At 43.1% G+C, this 18,722-nt stretch overlaps 1 protein-coding gene across 2 annotated transcripts in view; it reads right to left on the reverse strand.

Annotated features, from left to right (window-relative positions):
- MTUS1 (microtubule associated scaffold protein 1) overlaps window positions 1-18,722 on the reverse strand; it is a 157,675-nt gene that overhangs the window by 86,642 nt on the left and 52,311 nt on the right. For both annotated transcript variants that reach the window (XM_023216621.1, XM_023216622.1), the window contains one exon: window positions 15,909-16,104. In XM_023216621.1, coding sequence (XP_023072389.1) covers window positions 15,909-16,104 — 196 coding nt within the window. The remainder of the gene's footprint in view (window positions 1-15,908; window positions 16,105-18,722) is intronic.

Raw genomic sequence — 18,722 nt, forward strand, 5'->3', positions numbered from 1 at the left:
ATCATTAGTTATTCTTCAATCTTTTTTTTATTTTACAGTACTAAAAGAAAAAACAGAATCAGTATTCTCATTGATGCTTTGTATGGCTAGCATAAAAACAGTCGCTTTACTACTGGAAAGTTCATCGCGTTCCCCTCATGGGATGTTTCCTAGGACTGGACATTAAAGCCCAAGAATGAACTCCTGAAGGTGTCCTTTGTCTCGACCCTTATGTTAAACGATTCACTCTCCAGGAGAGAGTTCCCAGGGCCCTCACAGGTATGTAGTGTAATCTCTCAGCAACAATTTGGCCTTCTCCATTCTTGAAGGAAGGCCTAGGGAAGAAGGTGGGTCCCACACCACTCACAGATCACCTTTAGTATCATGACAGCAATTTCCAGAGCCACACAAACATCTACCAAAGCAACTTCTCGTCTCTCAACTATCGCCTAGATGCAAAGGAACTCAGCAGTAACATACATATATTTTTAAATTTTTGTTGAGGTGGGGTCTCACTATGTTGCCTAGGCTAGTCTCAAACTCCTGGGCTCAAGTGATTCTCCTGCCTTGGCCTCCCAAACTGCTGGGATTACAGGTGTGAGCCACCATGCCCGGGCTTAATATATTTTTCACAAGACTATTCAGCATTGCAAAGGTGACTTCTTGTTTATACATTTGGTAACAATTTATGGATTTTGAAGATGAGTTTTAATTAGTTAACAAAGAAACACTGACTACTGTATGATCTATATCAAAAGACACATATCTTTTTTTATTTTTTTTGAGACAGAGTCTCACTCCATCACCCAGGCTGGAGTGCAGTGGTGCCATTATGGCTCACTGCAACCTCCGCCTCCCAGGTTCAAGCGATTCTCCTGCCTCAGCCTCCTGAGTAAGCTGGGATTACATACACACACCACCACACCTGGCTCATGTTTTTCTATGTTCAGTAGAAACAGGGTTTCACGAGGCTTGTCTCAAACTCCTGACCTTAAATGAGCCACCTGCCTTGGCCTCCCAAAGTGCTGGGATTACAGGTATGAACCACTGCGCCTAGCCCAAACAGATCATCTTAATAAAAATCTGGACAACAGATTCCCATGAAGATGTGTGTTAGCCAAGTATTTATGTGCTTACCTAGTAAGGCAACTGCAAGTAATCACAAAGTTCATACATATACAGAGCCATAAACACCTGACATCCTGCCATAGGATTAACTACCAGATGTTCTCAGTAAAAACTGTAAACTAGAGAAAACATCACGTCTCATCATAAGATATGTTGTTCTGTAGTTTATACGGCTTAGTAGGAACACAGGTATCATGGGGAAGAAGAAGAAAATGAGGCTGGAGAAGTAGGTAGTTTACAGTTGGGTGAGACATGGCACTGAATGCCAGACTCATAATTTTAGACCTTAATTGTTAGGGATGGATATGGGGGCAAGATGTGTGTTGTGGGGTGAGGCAGACTGAGGCTTTCTCAGCATTTACATCAGAGCTTGACTGTGTGGTAGCAGTGTGCAGAAGTGACTGAAGACTGAAATCAGGGAAAAAGGAAGCTGGTATACCAGCACCTGCCAGCTTTAGAGAAGTGAGAATTTTAACTAGAAAATGAAAAGATTATTGAGGTCCATTTGAAACATATCAGTAAGGCATGCAAGTTGCAAGGCCACTAACTACTAAGGTCAAAACAGAAAAAGCCAAATTAACAGACACAGTTAAAATACAAGACGTGAGAATATGTATTTTTTTTCCAATTAATTCAGAGAATGTTTCTAGCTATCATTGTAACTTGGGTTTCTTAAACACAACTCAACTACATAGGGACAGTTACCTGTAGAGTAATTATCTACAGTAACTAGGAATTATTACAAAATCAGGGGAAACCTAAAAGTGACAAACAAGTTAGCAGTAAGTTATGAGAGAAACAAATTATACATACTCAAAACCGTGTTTGCAGGTCCACTTCCAATTAAGCTTAAGGGACCAAATTCTCTCAACACTAAATATACATATTTAAGAATTTAGCTTCAGGCCGGGCGCGGTGGCTCAAGCCTGTAATCCCAGCACTTTGGAGGGTCGGGGCAGGGGATCACCTGAGACCAGGCCAGGAGTTTGAGATCGGTCTGGCAAACATGGTAAAACTTCATCTCTACTAAAAATACATAAAACATTATCTGAGCGTGGTGGTGGGCACCTATAATTCCAGCAACTTGGGAGGCTGAGGCAGGAGAATCACTTGAGGCTGGAAGGTGGAGGTTACAGTGAGCTGAGATCCTGCCACTGTACTCTGGCCTGGGTGAGATAGCAAGACTCTGTCTTGAAAAAAAAAAAAAAAAAAAAAAAACGTGAAAGACTTGAGCAGATATCTGTACAACCATCTTCATAGCAGCATCATTCACAATAGCCAAAATGTAGAAGCAACACAACTTTCACAGGCGGTACGGCTATGCCATGGAATATTCTCCTGCCTTAAAAAGGAAGTTGACACATGATACAACATGGATGAACCTTGAAGACACGGTGCTAACTGAAATTAGCCAGTTACAAATATGTACGATTCTCCTTCATGATTACTAGAATAGTCAAACGCATACAGACAGAACATAGAATGATGAGTGCCAGGCGCTGAAAGAAACGGAGAACTGGGGGTTAGTAAAATCGATACAGGATTTCAAAGGGAAAACAAAGTTCTGGAGATGGGTAAGAAGGATGGCTGCACAAAAGTGTGAATGTACTTAATGCCACAGAATTGTACATTTAAAAAAATTGCTCAAGTGGCACATTCTGTGCAATGTATGTTTCGCCACAATTTTTAAGTTAAAAAAAAAAGGAACTTGTGCAACTAGTTAGAGTACGATATTAAAAAAATAAAAGTCTTACTGGAATAAAACCATACTGACACCATTAAGAAGGTGGTATATAAATCTCAGATTTAAATCAGAAATTTACATCAGAAATATAAAAATTCAGGATAGGGGCCGGGCGCGGTAGCTCACACCTGTAATCCCAGCACTCTGGGAGGCCGAGGCGGGCGGATCACGGGAGGTCAGGAGATGAGACCATTCTGGCTAACACGGTGAAACTCTGTCTCTACTAAAATTACAAAAAATTAGCTGGGCATGGTGGCGGGCGCCTGTAGTACCAGCTACTTGGGAGGCTGAGGCAGTAGACTGGTGTGGGCCCGGAAGGCGGAGCTTGCAGTGACCTGAGATCGCACCACTGCACTCCAACCGGGGCGACAGAGCGAAACTGAGTCAAAAAAAAAAAAAAAAAAAAAAAAGGATAAAGGAGGTATCTTAAATCAGCAAAAACACTTATTTGTGGTAATAAGATATTTGAATTATTAAATTAAAATTTTAGAAGCAGAATGGTATAGTGGTTAAAAGCTGACAATCTCAAGGCAGATCATCTAGGTTCAAACCCGCGCCACCTCACACTGCCTAGTGAGCACGTTCCTTACCACTCTGCACTTCTGTTTTCCCATATGTAAGAATCGGGTTGATAGGAGTAGTCCCTACCTCATAGGTTCTTGTAAGAATTAAATAAATTTATAATTTTAAAATGCTTAGGCCGGGTGCCGTGGCTCACGCCTGTAATCCCAACACTTTGGGAGGCCGAGACAGGCGGATCACGAGGTCAGGAGATCGAGACCATCCTGGCTAACACGGTGAAACCCCGTCTCTACTAAAAATACAAAAAAAAATTAGCCGGGCATGGTGGCGGGCACCTGTAGTCCCAGCTACTCGGGAGGCTGAGGCAGGAGAATGGCGTGAACCCGGGAGGCGGAGCTTGCAGTGAGTGGAGATCGCGCCACTGCACTTCAGCCTGGGCGGCAAAGCGAGACTCCATCTCAAAAAAAAAAAAAAAAAAAAAAAAAAAAAAGCTTAGAACAGCATCTGGCACAAAGTACCATACAAATATTAGCTATTAGTGCTCACCATCCACCAAAATAAATTAAATTGGATTACAAAGCAAAGGGCTTAAGATGAAACCATAAAATACAGTAATTAAATATAGGTCAGTCTTCTTTTTGAGTAGGGAGCATCTTATTATGCATAAAAACACAGGAAAAGATAAAGGAAACAAGATATTTGACAACACAAAAGTGAAAAAAAATTAAGAAACCACCATACGCAAAATAAAAAGACATAAAAACAACAGGCAAGGAAATGAACAGCAGCAGATCAACAAAAAATCCTATGCCCCTAAATGTAAGTGAGCAAAAGCTCTCAAAAGAATGAATAAAAAGAGTTGATAACTTTTTTTTTCCCAAGCTCACTGTGTCTAACACCTTTCCTGGTGAGCCAACTGTCATTCCTAATCCCCATCTCCATTGCTTAACCCCATAGAAAAGTTTAAAAAGTCAAATACTTGCTTCCCGATCTTTCATGCCAGTAGGGGCAAGAGCCAGATCTGGTCTATGCCCATCAGACATAAGGACGAGAGGGCAAGGGGGAGCTGCTGAACGTGTATCCCCGATAAACGAAGAGAGCAGGAGGTCCCTGCCCCGAGATGCCGTCCTTTGCTTCCAGCCTTTGAACACAGTCACAGGAAGTGTGGCATGCACACGGAACTCTTAGCAGCCATATTTTAACTGAAAAGCCAATGACAAAGCCACATGCTGACGTGAGACGAGCGGAGAGGCAGAGAGAGGACATTTCCGAATCGTCAAACCTGGAACAGCCTGCCTCTAGCCCTCCCAAAGAATAAACACACACAGCCTCTGGTTTACGTCCACCGGTTAGGTTTTCTGTCGCCTGCTGCAAATTGTGTCCTTAACTGCGCCATTCTCCTGCCAGCAGTATTGGATGCAGTTGGTTCCTCCTTTCTCGTTGAAAGGCTTTCCTTATTCGGCTTCTGCGATGCCCCTACCTTCCTGCTGTTCCTTCTTGACTTTGGAGAGTCTAGGGAGCATCCCAGAGCTATCCTTGACCTGTGCTCTCTACACTTACTGCCTTGGGATCTCATCCAGTCTGGTGACTTTAAATATCCTCTATATGGTGCTGAATCCTAAATTTATATCCACAGACCAGATTTCTCCCATGCACTTCAAACTTGCATATCCAGCTTTCTACTCCACAGGGCCTCTTATCAATCATTTCAATGTAACTGAGTTTCAGATCTCCCCTTCCCAACATCTGTGCTTCCACCATCCATTCTCATCTCAGGTAAAGGCTGCGCCATTCTTCCATTGCTCACACCAACATGGTCATGGTCATCCATGACTCCTCCCTTGCTCTCACCCCCAATCCAATCTAAGCAAACCTCACTGGCTTTCCCTTCAAGCACATACCTAGAATCTGACCAGGCCCCACTGCTACAACCTGGGTCCCAGAAACCATAACCTCCTGCTGTCATCACAGCAGCCCCTCCTAACTGATCTCCCTGTTTCTACCCCATCCACATCCAATCTACTCCCAACACAACTATCAGAGTGATCCCATTAACATTTAAGTCACTCCAGTTCAAAGTCAAAATCCTAATTATGATTTTCAAGACTATACATGATCCATGTTGGGCACAGTGCCTCACGCCTGTAATCCCAGCACTTTGGGAGGCCGAGGTGGGTGGATCACCTGAGGTCAGGAGCACGAGACCGGCATGAACAACATGGTGAAAGCCTATCTCTACTAAAAATACAAAAACTAGCTGGCCGTGGTGGCAGGCGCCTATCATCTCAGCTACTCGGGAGGTTGAGACAGAAGAATCGCTTAAACCTGGGAGGCAGAGGTTGCAGTGAGCCGAGATCGTGCCATTGCACTCTAGCCTGGGTGAAAGAGCAAGACGCCGTCTCAAAAAAATAAACAGCAGACACTGTCTCCATTATATACATAAACATACGTGCGTGAGAATATGCAAAAAAAAAAAAAAGATACCAAATAGTCATAAATTTTTAAGTTAAAAGCTATTTGGCAGTGGTAAGATGACAGGTGTTTATTTTCTCACTTTTAATTTAAAATGCTATGGGAAGAGAGTAAACTTGACAAACTATCCAATTTGCCTGGTTAAATTCAAGACACAAGAAGTAAAGAATAAAACGGGGCCCCACATCCCTTTCTTGATATTGACATTGACAAGAGGCTCTAGGTCAGCCTCTTCTTTGTTGGCTGCCAGAAAGCCAATCTGTTGTGTTCTAATCACCTGCTGGCCCTCCTCTGTATTTTCACTCCATCTGTACTTACTTTGACCGCAATCTCTACATTCTATACTTTGAGCCATAACTCAGAGTATTGAGAGAAAAATATCTCAATCCATGTATATCCTCCTTATTTCTCGGATCTCAGGGGGCAAAAGTTAAACAGCACAAAGCATCAACATTAAACCAAGTCTGGCCCCTACCTATTTAAGAGTGTAACTCTATTACACTATATAATCTCCTATATTACAGAAAGAAAAAAATAAAGCAAACTTTGGTATTTGTAATTACACCCTCATCCAAAATCCTACAGTTCTTTTTATTAAATTTTACTATTATAAGAACAAATGTGATGAGAGAAGAATTTGTCACCTCTTCTGTTTGGCAGTTAATACCAAGAAGGCAAAAACCAGATCTTACGCATCCCACAATCCCTCAGTGTCTGGGACATGACTTATCTAGCATACGCTCTCTATCTATTAAGTAAATATGTTGCAGAACACAGTGTATTTCCGTAACACTCTACATTTATATCTTGCAAATGTGATTTTAGTATTCCACCTTCTAGAGTTCCTCAAGGCCACAGGACTCTGTATAATTATCCTCGTTTGCTTAAATTCAAGGGTAAGCTCCCCAGACAAAGGCACAGCAACACAGGTGAGTCACAACAAAAACACAGCAAGTCTAAAGAGTGCAGTAATTTGACAAAGAAGCAAAAAGTCCCACAAAGCAAGGTTCTCACGATGACTCGAGCTGCAGAGAAGCGCAGCATTCTCGGTGATGCTGTCAGTACCTGCCTCTGCAAGTATGTTCACAAGATGTCTGTGGCTTCAGGTGGGGATTAAACAAAAATAAATGCCTTAGTCACAGGCCTGGAACATGTGTCCCATAACTATAGGAACATTTAAATTCAGAGGGGAATAAACCAAAGACTTAGCGGTGTTGCTTCCTTTCCCAGCTACCATACAAAGGAGATGAACAAGGGTCTTCACATGTACACCAGCAAATTTATTTACCATCTGACACTCATGCTAATAATGCCTGATAACAACAAAAGAAGGTGCACAGCCAGCCTCCTGGCTCACTAGGAGTCAAGGTTTATGAGCAGAGCTCCATTGAGCAATGAGATGGTGAGATCACTGAGACCTCAGAACCTCACACCATCTTTTTTTTCTTTTCTTTTCTTTTCTTTTCAGAGGGTCTCGCTCTGCCACCCAGGCGGCAGTAAAGTGGTACAATCAGAGCTCACTGTAGACTCAAACTTGGGCTCAAGAGATCCTCCTGTCTCAGCCTCCCGAGTAGCTAGTAGCTGAGACTACAGGCAGGAGCCACTGGTCCTTATATTTTTATGTCAGCTCTTTTCTGAGGGTTTCCTTGGTCTCTACATATTTTTACTCTTAAACTTCAAGCATGCACATATCCCTTTGAGGTGCTTCCCAGTTTGTAGCCTCCTCCAATTTCACACGCCCCGAACGAAACTCACTATTCTCCTCCAGAAAACTTCTTGCTACTCTATTCCACATTTCACTTCATGACCTACTATGAAGTGGTGGGTAGACACTTGGGACTGTTCACCACCAAAAGAAGTGACCACTTTCTCCAAATTATTTTAAATATGTACTCTACCATCTGTTCCCAAAAAACGTGTAGCACTCGTGCAAGTTTGTGTCTAGAGTATTAGAACTAATCAGCCTCAATCTCCCTCGAGGCAGAGGCTCATTTCATTGACCCCGGGACACGTCTGCTGTGTCCAGCAGGGCATGCTGACCCTGGCCTTGACGTTCACCAAGCACACGGTGTCTTTTGAGAACGCCACATCTGCACCTTCGGGAACCCCAGCAGCCTCCTCTACTGGCAAGGCGCATTCCAAACTCCTGCAGGCGCATTCCAAACAGTTCAAATGTCACCGCCTCTCCTCCAGTTCTCCCTCACAATGAGTGAGTGTTGCTCCTTTACTGTGGATGCACAGTGCTTCGCACAGGTCTCCATTCAAATCAAGCCAAGCAATGTTTTTAAACACCTTTTGTGTAACCAGTACATTGTGCACCGGAAAACATGAAAATAACTAAGAGCTGAACTCCATCCTTACGGATTTCACCGTCTAGAAGGAGACAGACATGTAAGGAAATAATCAGCATACAGCACTATGAATGCAAAGTAGCAGAGAGGCCAGGACAGCTGAGCTGGAATCTGAAGAGCCAAGAGTTTTCATTGAAACGATTTGCTTAGACACCCCCTTATCTCCTCACCCTCCAACCAGTAAGCTCCTTAAGAGGGCGTATTTGCTTAATCCTGTTTGTAGTCTCAGAATCTAGTACACTGCCCAACACAGAGCAGGGACCCTAAGCACTTCTTGAATGAATGGGCAGGCCTGCACTGTGACATATTAAGCCTACTCATGAGTCATTCCACAAAGCAATCTTCTCCATAATTACTGCCAAGTGAGAATTGTGTGAAACGCCTGGAAAAGATCAACCATTTACAAGTGATGATGTCTGTGAGGACGAAAAGAGGACACGTGCTTCACGGGCACCTGCATGGCCCTGCTGGGTTGGTCCTGACCTCCTCCGCCCACCCACGTCCTCCAGCCCCCACCACACACAGTGGGCGGTTCACCGTTCCTTGTGTACCCCACACCCTGCGTCACCTCGGGGTCTCTGCACGGCTGGTCCCTGTGCCTGGAAAGTCCTCCCACCTGACATCCAAAAGCCTCCCTCCTCCCCTCCTTGCAAGTGTTTGCCCAAATGCCACCCTCTCAGTGAAGCCTTTCTGGATCACCCATTTAAAAATCTAATTTCCTTCACTGCTTTCTTTTTTTTCTTTTTTTTTTTTTTTGAGATAGGGTCTTGCTCTGTCACCCAAGCTGGAGCGCAGTGGTGCAACCTCAGCTCGCTGCAACCTCCACTTCCCAGGTTCAAGAGATTCTCCTGCCTCAGCCTCCCAAGTAGCTGCGACTACATGCACCTGCCACCACACTCAGCCAATTTTTGTATTTTTAGTAGAGATGCGGTTTCACCATGTTGGCCAGGCTGGTCTAGAACTTCTGACCTCAAGTGATCCACCTGCCTCGGCCTCCCAAAGTGCTGGCATTACAGGCATGAGCCACCATGCTCAGCTCTTTCTCCTTTATTTGTGGATTCATCATCATGAATCACCACTTGTAAATGCTTGATCTTTTCCATCATCATGAATCCAAAAATGCATTTATTTCTTAATCCCCTTATTAGAATTTAAGGTTCCTAATGGAAGGAATGGGTCTCTTCTGTGCACTTCATCCCAGTACTTAGAAGAGTTCTTAGCACAAGCCAGCCTTCCCCACATTCTCCTTCACACACACGTGGTTGAATGAAGAATTCACTCATGTCCATGAAAGAAGACATGATTCCTGCATGCACATGAAGAACCAGGGTTAAGAGCACAGACTGTGGGGCCAGAATACCCGGCCCATTTCCCATCACCACCAATTACCCCACTGGGTAACTTTGGACAAGTTACTGAAGCTTTCAGACCCTCAAATTCCTCATCTGTAGAATGGGGATCATCACAGTATCCCTACTCAGAGTTGTGAGAATTAAATGAGATTATGCATTTAAAACAAGGCTTAGCATTGTGCTTGGCGCACACAGGCACTCAAAACATGTTAGCAACTAATACTATTTTTATGAAAAGAGATACTGAGACATACTCTAAAGAAAGTGATTTAATCACATACAAATATAGAAACACCTATTAGTGACACATTAATGTTAAATTTTATTCACATTTTAGAGACAGGGTCTTGCTCTGTCACCCCGCCAGGAGTGCAGTGGTGCAATTATAGCTCACTGAACCCTCAACCTCCTGGGCTCAGTGATCCTCCCACCTCAGCCTCCTGAGGAGCGAGGACCACAGGTGTGTGACACTTGCCCAGCTAACTTTATTTTTTAAGACAGGGTCTTACTCTGTTGCCCAGGCTGGCCTCGACCTCCTGGGCTCAAGTAATCCTCCCCAGTTGCTGGGATTACAGATGGGAGCCACCATGTCCGTCCTCAAGGTGGCTTTTAGAGTAACTCATTGACTAATAACCTCTGATTTTTAGTAATTACTTTATTCAAGTATGCGAAACATCTCTCGTAATTTTGCTTACTATCTCTCTCAAACTCTCACCTAGAAAAATTTAAAAGGATATAAAAGTAATTTGAAGAAGATTTTAAATTCTCTTTCACACGATATGAATGAAAAAACAATCAGTTTACATAAACTACGAAGGAAATACCTTAGCAAGAAAGAAGAGAAACCTGCGATGACAGGCAAGTCACTGCAAGTTTCGGACCGACTGCTGTCTTGAAAGGAATTTACTTTATTAACTCACAATAAACTCAATTGAAACAAAGAGTTGCCCTTTTGAAATGTGGTTTCTCTTTCTCTAGAAGAAAACTAAAACCCATCTCTTTCAGGAGGCCTTTCTTCACCGACCCGCCCCTGGACATTCTTCTTTCGGGGCCTTTTCCCCACCCATCACCATTCTTTGTGCAGCTTTGTGTTTGCTGCGTAAACACGCACTCTCCCTCCTCAGTTAGCTCTCCCGAGTCACAGGGCAGGGAGGGAATCCTGTGCTACTTCTGTAATCCTGCCTGGCTCAGGCTGGCCACTGAAACGGCAACCACATGTGTGTAGAGAGGAACACAGATGTTTATCATCTAAAACCTGGGAAGAGCTGGCACTGCCTCCAAAACAGTGACGGCGGGTCTCTCTGAAGATGTCTGGATTGATCATGAAGGATTTACTGATCAGTTATTTCTTCAGTGCATTAATTTATTATTACCGTATTTTTTATTGTTTTAAGTTCCAGGGTACACATGCAGGCTGTGCAGGTTTGTACCACAGGTAAACGTGGGCCATGGTGGTTGGCTTCACCTAGCAACCTAGGTATTCAGCCCGGCATGCATTAGCGATTTTTCCTGAAGCAGCATTAATTTTCCATAACCACATAAAATCATTTACATCACAGTAAACTGACACCAAGCTTTAAACCAAGGCCTGAAAAGTGCCACCGTTTCTAAACCACTTAGCTGGGCAACAGGAATTTTAATTTTTAAAAAATTAAACGTTAGCCTGGTGTGGTGCTTCATGCCTGTAATCTTGGTGCTTTGGGAGGCCTAGGTGAAAGGATCACTTAAGCTCAGGAGTTCGAGACCAGCCTGGCAACAAAGTGAAACCCCCCCCCCCCCAATCTCTATAGGAAAAAATAAAAATCAGCTGGGCATGCTGAGGCACACCTGTGGTCCCAGCTACACGGGAGGCTGAGACAGAAGGATTGCCTGAGCCCAGGAATTCAAGGCTGCCGTGATCTATGGTGCAGCCACTGCACTCTGGCCTGGACGACAGAGTGAGACTGTCTCAAAAAACAAACAGAAAACAAAACAAAACAAAAATTAAACTTTATTTTATTATTAAAAATAAAACTCAGGCCAGGCACGGTGGCTCATGACTGTAATCCCCACACTTTAGGAGGCCAAGGCGGGTGGATCACCTGAGGTTGGGAGTTCGAGACCAGCCTGACCAACATGGAGAAATCCCATCTCTACTAAAAATACAAAATGACCCAGGTGTGGTGATTCGTGTCTGTAATCTCAGCTACTCAGGAGGCTGAAGTAGCAGAACTGCTTGAACCAGGGAAGGGGAGGTTGTGGTGAGTCACGATTGCACCATTTCCATTCCAGCCTAGGCAACAAGACTGAAACTCCATCTCAAAAATAAATAAACAAATAAATAAATAAAAACTCATGGTCATACTAATAGTATTGAGATTAATAATGTGACAGTTAATAGCATCACTGGCTGGTCTGAATCCCACCTCTGCCACTTTCCAGCAGTTTAATATTAGACAAATTACGTAACTTTTCTGTGGAAGATTCCTTGTCTATAGAACAGGGATAAGCCTCACAAAGTTATTGTCAGGATTAAATGAATTTATAGATGAAATTACTAAAACTGAGCCTGGAACTTGACATATACTTAACAGTGTGAGCTGCCATCATTCACATTATAATAATTACTATTAGAAATAATTTTCATCACTATCTCATCTTATTTCAGTACATTTCCAAAGAAGCAAACGTACTTTAGATTTGGTTTGTTATAATCTCTTATAATCTGATCTCATATAAATTTCTGCATTTTGACAAGTAAAATGGAACAGCTCTTTGGGAGGCCAAGGTGGGTGGATCACCTGACGTCAGAAGTTCAAGACCAGCCTGGCCAACATGGTGAAACCCCATCTCTACTAAAAATACAAAAAATTAGCTGGACGTGGTAATGGGTGCCTGTAAATCGCAGCTACTCGGGAGGCTGAGGCAGGAGAATCGCTTGAACCCGGGAGGCGGAGGTTGCAGTGAGCCAAGATTGCACCATTGCACTCCAACCTGATCAACAGAGCAACACTCCGTCTCGGTGGGGGAGAAAAAAAAAGGAAAAAGGAACAGCTCCATTAGGTTTAATTACAATTCCTTCTCACATTCATTTTAAAGCTTCAAGAAAATGGCTGTTTCAACACTGGGTCTGGTTTTCTACTTAAGTGTTCTGAAAGGATTTATTGAAAACCCCAAATTGGCTGGAACACTCCTGCTGCTTACCTTTCAGCAGAGTAACTGTGAGTCAGTATGGTGGATATCCATTTGGTTTCAATTTGCAAATACACACAAACACTTCATTGTACAATCAATGGCAACAGGATCACAGTGATCTAAAAGTACATTGTTTCTGCTCCTTGATTTTTCTGTTCCACTTCTAACTCTGTGATTAAGTTTCTTGTCCCCCTCAAGAAACATCACTGAATTTATCGAGAGCATCCCAAAAAATTAGCTGCTATTAAGTTTTCTGTAAAACATAATACAGTAGAATCAAATTAGTCTTCTTAGCTCGGGCTGCCATAATAGTAATAATACCAGATGGGGTGTCTTCAACAACAGAAATTTGTTTTCTCACTGTTCTGCAGGCTGGAATGCCCAAGATAGAGGTGCCAGCTGATCTGCTTCCCAGCAAGGGCCCTCTTCCTGACATCCAGATGGCCACATTCTCATTGTACCTCACATAGTGAGGACAGTTCCAGTGTCTCTTCCTCTTTTTTTTTTTTTTTTGAAAGAGTTTCGCTCTCGTTGCCCAGGCTGGAGTGCAATGGTGTGATCTCGGCTCACTGCAACTCCCCCTTCCTAGGTTCAAGTGATTCTCCTGCCTCAGCCTCCTGAGTAGCTGGGATTACAGGCACCTGCCACCACCCTCGGCTAATTGTTTTTTGTATTTTTAGTAGAGACGGGGTTTTGCCATGTTGGCCAGCCTGGTCTCAAACTCCTGACCTCAGGTGATCCACCCGCCTTGGCCTCCCAAAGTGCTGGGATTACAGGTGTGAGCCAACATGCCTAGTGCGTCTCTTCCTCTTTTTCTTAAGATCCCACTCTTATGACCCCGTTTAACCTTTATCACCTCCTCACTAGCACTGTCTCCAAACACAATCACATTATGGGTTGGGGTTTCAACCTATTAATGTAGAGTGACCCAAGTATTCAGACCATAAAAGTCTTCTAACCAGTCAAATATAAAACTCAAATTCAAATCCAGATGTTTCTGGTTACATTACTTTTTCCATTCAGATACAGAAAACCACTCAGTATAAAAGGTAATTTAGTTTTTAACTCAGACTGAAAAATCTGGATGCATACCTCAGTAATCAAGCTCATTGACACAGGATGATAAAAGCTCAACAACATACCCTGTCTTTTCGCTAAGACTAAACAGATCCACTTTTCTCTAAGACACATTATGCAACACAGGGTGAAAGGACTTAACAACTGCTTCCCCGCTGGGTGGGACTGACTGCCTGCATAAAAGGATTCTATCTCTTTCAATGTATCCTGGGTATTGGCCTCGTTTCTTAAAAGTACGTGCACGTAGGTTTTCTGGAATTCAAGCGCTACGAAATTCAGAGAATCATACCAGCAACAGCAGTTAATCAGAAAATGAGGTGAGCTCCAAATTGTCCCTAGAAAGGCAAGGACTGGAAAAGCTGACAGGGTCTTAGATTCTCAGACACTTACACTTTCCAGATGTGAAGCTGAAGCCTAGGGAGAGTAAAAGACTTGCTCAGGTAGTGTATTGGGGCCAGAGTGGAACTAAAACACAGGGCTCCTAACTGCAGGCCAGGGGCCAGGGACCACACTCCAATGCCACCAAGCTACAGGTGTTCCTCACAGAGGAGGAAGGGAGCTCCTCAGTCTCTGCAAACACCATGAGCCTTACTGGACAACTACAGTAAGGACCAGAGCTTTTTCTTCCCCACCAAGGGACAGGATTTTGCTCTGCTGCCCACGCTGGAGTACAGTGGCATGATCATAGCTCACTGCAGCTTTCAACTTCTGGGCTCAAGTGATCTTCCTGCCTCAGCCTCTGGAATAGCTGGAACTACAGGCGCACACCATCCTACCCACCTAAAATATATTTATTTGTTTATTTTTCGTAGAGACAGGGTCTTGCTTTCTTGCCCAGGCTGGTCTTCAACTCCTGGCCTCAAGTGGTCCTCCCACCTCGGCCTCCCAAAGCACTAGGATTTCAGACATAAACCACCGCACCCAGCCAGCACCAGAGCTTCCATCTCACTCATGCCTTGACTCCCTAAGTGTGGCAATATCCCAAATAAGAATCACTGTTTCTCGCAGTGGCTTTTGGCTTGTTTTTCTCCCAAATGATGAACACTCCGAACTAATGAATTCCTCTTTCCAGCTAGTTCCTCTGGGGATGGAGACGGACATGTGCTGCAAGTCCCTCTTCTTCCACTCACACCTCTCTGGTCATGTCTCCTTGACACCAGGCCTGAATCTAAACAAACAGCCCGTAAAACATTTCTGTGCATTATAGTCTTTCACGTTGGAGGCGTCATGATACGGTTGAAAAACAAAACCCACAAATACTAAATGGGAGAGAGATACCGAGATCTTCTGGGATTTGCTAGCTTTCCCTGGTTTCCGGAAAACATTCTCACATGGGTGGGCACATAACTATTTTTATAAGGGAACCGACTTCTAAATTGATGTGACACGACTTTCATTTGTTCAGGGTTGTACCTGCAGAAATAAGGTGTGTTCTTTGCAAAATGTTCTCAGTCATCTGGAATGGCCAGCAGGCTTTTCATCCCTGTGACACAGGGCTGACTTTTCCATTTCTTTCTAACACAAATCTGTACATCTGCCAACTTTAGTGTGATACTTAATAGCTACTCTTGAGGCGCTCAAATTTCATGGGCCTTACATGACTTTAAAATTACAAATTATAAGATACAAGCCAAAGTAAATAAAAGTTCAGATTAGAAAAATTTTAACTTTTTAGTCGCCCTCATATCCCCCTAAATCTATAATACATCTTTCAGTAAAATTTTAAAAAATTAATCTCTTCACATGTATTGGGGGCATACTATGGACCTACAGTACAACATTTTGGTATCGTTAAGCACTTAACCATTTGAAAAAAAATGAATGAAATGATTCAAATTGACAACAGCCACCCAGTTGTATATTTATGTACACATCCTTCTGAACAGCTTGTAAGATGGTTTACACCCCTATACCTCTCTCCTCAACTAGCCTTTGCCTTGCTCAAAGATAAGGGATGTGCTGTCATCTTGTTTTTCTACCTTCTCTGCTCAGGATGCTGGTCCACAAAAGGCTAAATGCTTTAGTGACAGAATGCGTTAAACCTATAATCATGACTGTCAAATTTTACATTCAAATAACTCATAAACTATTGAACTATTTTATTCTTACCAGAACTGGACACACGTCTGATCCTCTGAGGAGAGACAGCTCGATCAGCACCGAGATTTCTACTGTCGCTGTTCCGCCTCAAACAGGAAACAGGGGGCCCCACTTTGGCTTTTGGAGCAGCTATTTGCCTCAAACCGCAGGAGTCAGGCTTGGATATATTCCTGCCTGAGGTGGTCGTTGTTTTCGAAGCAGAGCCCTGTGAAAATAACAGTTAAGACTGTAAACCGAAAATAAAATTCTAAGCCCCCAGTTGATTGAATGGACCCCTCCTCTAGGCCAAGGGGATTCCAAAGAAACCTAAAACACAAGTTCAGGCCATGATGGGAAAGAGGTCAGACATGCCTCCTTACACTCTCCTCCCTTCAGAATTCAGGCACAACTGACCAGCATTACCATTAAAACAGAGACCTTAAGTTAGACAAAACAGACTCTTTATAGCAAAAAGACACCAAATTCCAGCCTGACTCTAGTATAGCATCACATGACAGACAGCAATAAGCCCTGAAGGAAACTGAAGTATTTTACCCCCAAAATATTTTTCTTTAACACATTCTGAAAAGGCCCTGCAAAGCTGTCTCTTGTGGGGGCAAATTTACATTCCGTAGATAATCTTCTTCCTTTCCCCGATCTTTGTCTGGTCCCAAAGAAATTAGCTGACAGTCTAGCATCTTTTACAAGAGTAAATAGGTAATATTTGCCATCTATGGCCTCTAAAGGCAGCCACCTGAGGTTTCATCTACATAATAAGAACCTTGGTCTCCACACACCCTTATCTTAACCGAGACCCTGCTTTCTATTGATTCCAGGTGTTTAGATAATAACTTTTTTTTTTTTTTTTTTTTTTTGGAGGTGGAGTCTCACTCTATGGCCCAGGCTGGAGTGCAGTGGCATGATCCTGGCTCACTGCAACCTCTGTCTCCCGGGTTCAAGTGATTCTACTGCCTCAGCCTCCTGAGTAGCTGGGATTACAGGCACATACCACCATCAATCTTTTTACTTTTAGTAGAGACGGCTAATTTTTGTATTTTTGTAGCTATTTTTTTTTTTTTTTTGGTATTTTCTTTTTAGTAGACATGGGGTTTCACCATGTTTTCTTTTTGTGTGTATGTGTGTTTTTTGTATTTTTAGTAGAGATGGGGTTTCACCGTGTTGGTCAGGCTGGTCTCAAACCCTAGAGTTCCTGATCTGCCTGCCTCCGCCTCCCAAAGTGCTGGGATTACAGGTGTGAGCCAACAACTTAACTCTTTCAACCAATTGCCAATCAGTAAATCTCTGAATCCATCTATGATCTGTAAGTCCTTACTTCAAGATATCTCATCTTTCCAGACCAAACTAATCTATATCTCAAATGTATGGACTGATGTCTTTTGTCTCCCTAAAATGGATAAAATCAAGCTGTAACCCAACCACCTAAGCACATGTTCTCATGACCTCTTGAGGATGTGTCATCAGCCATGGTCCTCACATTTGACTCAGAATAAATCTCTTCACATATTTTAGAGTTTGGCTTTTTTCATTAATAAAATTTTAATCCAGATCATACCTTCCCCATATCACTTCCCTGTGGTATTAGCTATGTGAACGGAACAATTTCTAAGTGGACGTGTACAGTTGTCCGTTGGTATCAAAAATGATTGGTTCCAGGACCCTGACAGATATGAAAATCCATGGACACTCAAATAAATCTCTTCTATGAAATAGTGTAGGGTTTGCATATAACCTACGCACATCCTCCCATATACTGTAAATCATCTCTACATTACTTACAACATCTACATATTACTTGTTTCAGGTGGATTCATCATAGTATTCAGCATGTAGGAAGTTCAAGTTTTGCTTTTTGAAACATTGCAAATTTTTTTTCTGAGTATTTTCAATCCAAGGTTGGCTCAATCCACAGATGTGGAACCCACAGATACAGAGGGATGACTGTATTCAATTTTCATTTTTACTATGAAGTCATTAAAACTCTTCATGGCTTACTCGTTAATTCACCATATTCTGCCTTTGTACCCATTAGTGAGAGTGTACTCAAGATAGCTTAAACAAGTTAAATTCAAGCTAGTTTTCAATCCTTTCCCTGGGGGCTCTCTCTACAGCATCCAACGCTAACAACTCCATTCTCTAGTTTCCTGACAAAGCTCTTTCCTGGTTTTCCTTCTACCTGTCTGGGCATTCCTTTTCTGGGTCCTATTCTTCTGTACTTCTGGAGGCTAGTGATAGAATTTGGATCTGTGCCCCCACCCAAATCTTGTATGGAACTGCAATCCCCAATGTTGGAGGAGGGGCCTGGTGGGAGGTGACTGGATCATGGAAGCAGACTTCCCCCTTGCTGTTCTCCTAATAGTGAGTTCTTACAAGATCTGGTTGTTTAAAAGTTTGTGTCATCTTCCCCCTCAGTTCTCTTCCTCCTTCTCCAGTCATGCAAGACATGTCTGCTTCCTCTTTGCCTTTGGGCCGGGACTGTAAGGTTCCTGAGGTTTCTGCAGCCTTGCTTCCTGTACAGCCTGTGGAACTGTGAGTCAATTAAACCTCTTTTCTTTATAAATTACCCAGTCTCAGGTAGTTCTTTATATACCAATGTGAGATGAAGACTTAGCCTTGGCCCTGTTATCTTTCCTTGCCATGTACTCTTCCTACATGATCCTGGCTGCTGTTTCAATTGCCACGCGTACACTGGTGCATCCAAATCCACATGTCCAACCAGTACTCTCTCCTGAGTTTCCCATATACCTAACTTCCTTCTACACCTCCCAACTCAGCATCCTTCAAGTACCTCTATGAATTAGTCTATTTTCACATTGCTGAAAAAGT

This window comes from Piliocolobus tephrosceles, chromosome 7 (assembly GCF_002776525.5).
Source record: "Piliocolobus tephrosceles isolate RC106 chromosome 7, ASM277652v3, whole genome shotgun sequence".
Classification (NCBI taxonomy): Eukaryota; Metazoa; Chordata; class Mammalia; order Primates; family Cercopithecidae; genus Piliocolobus; species Piliocolobus tephrosceles.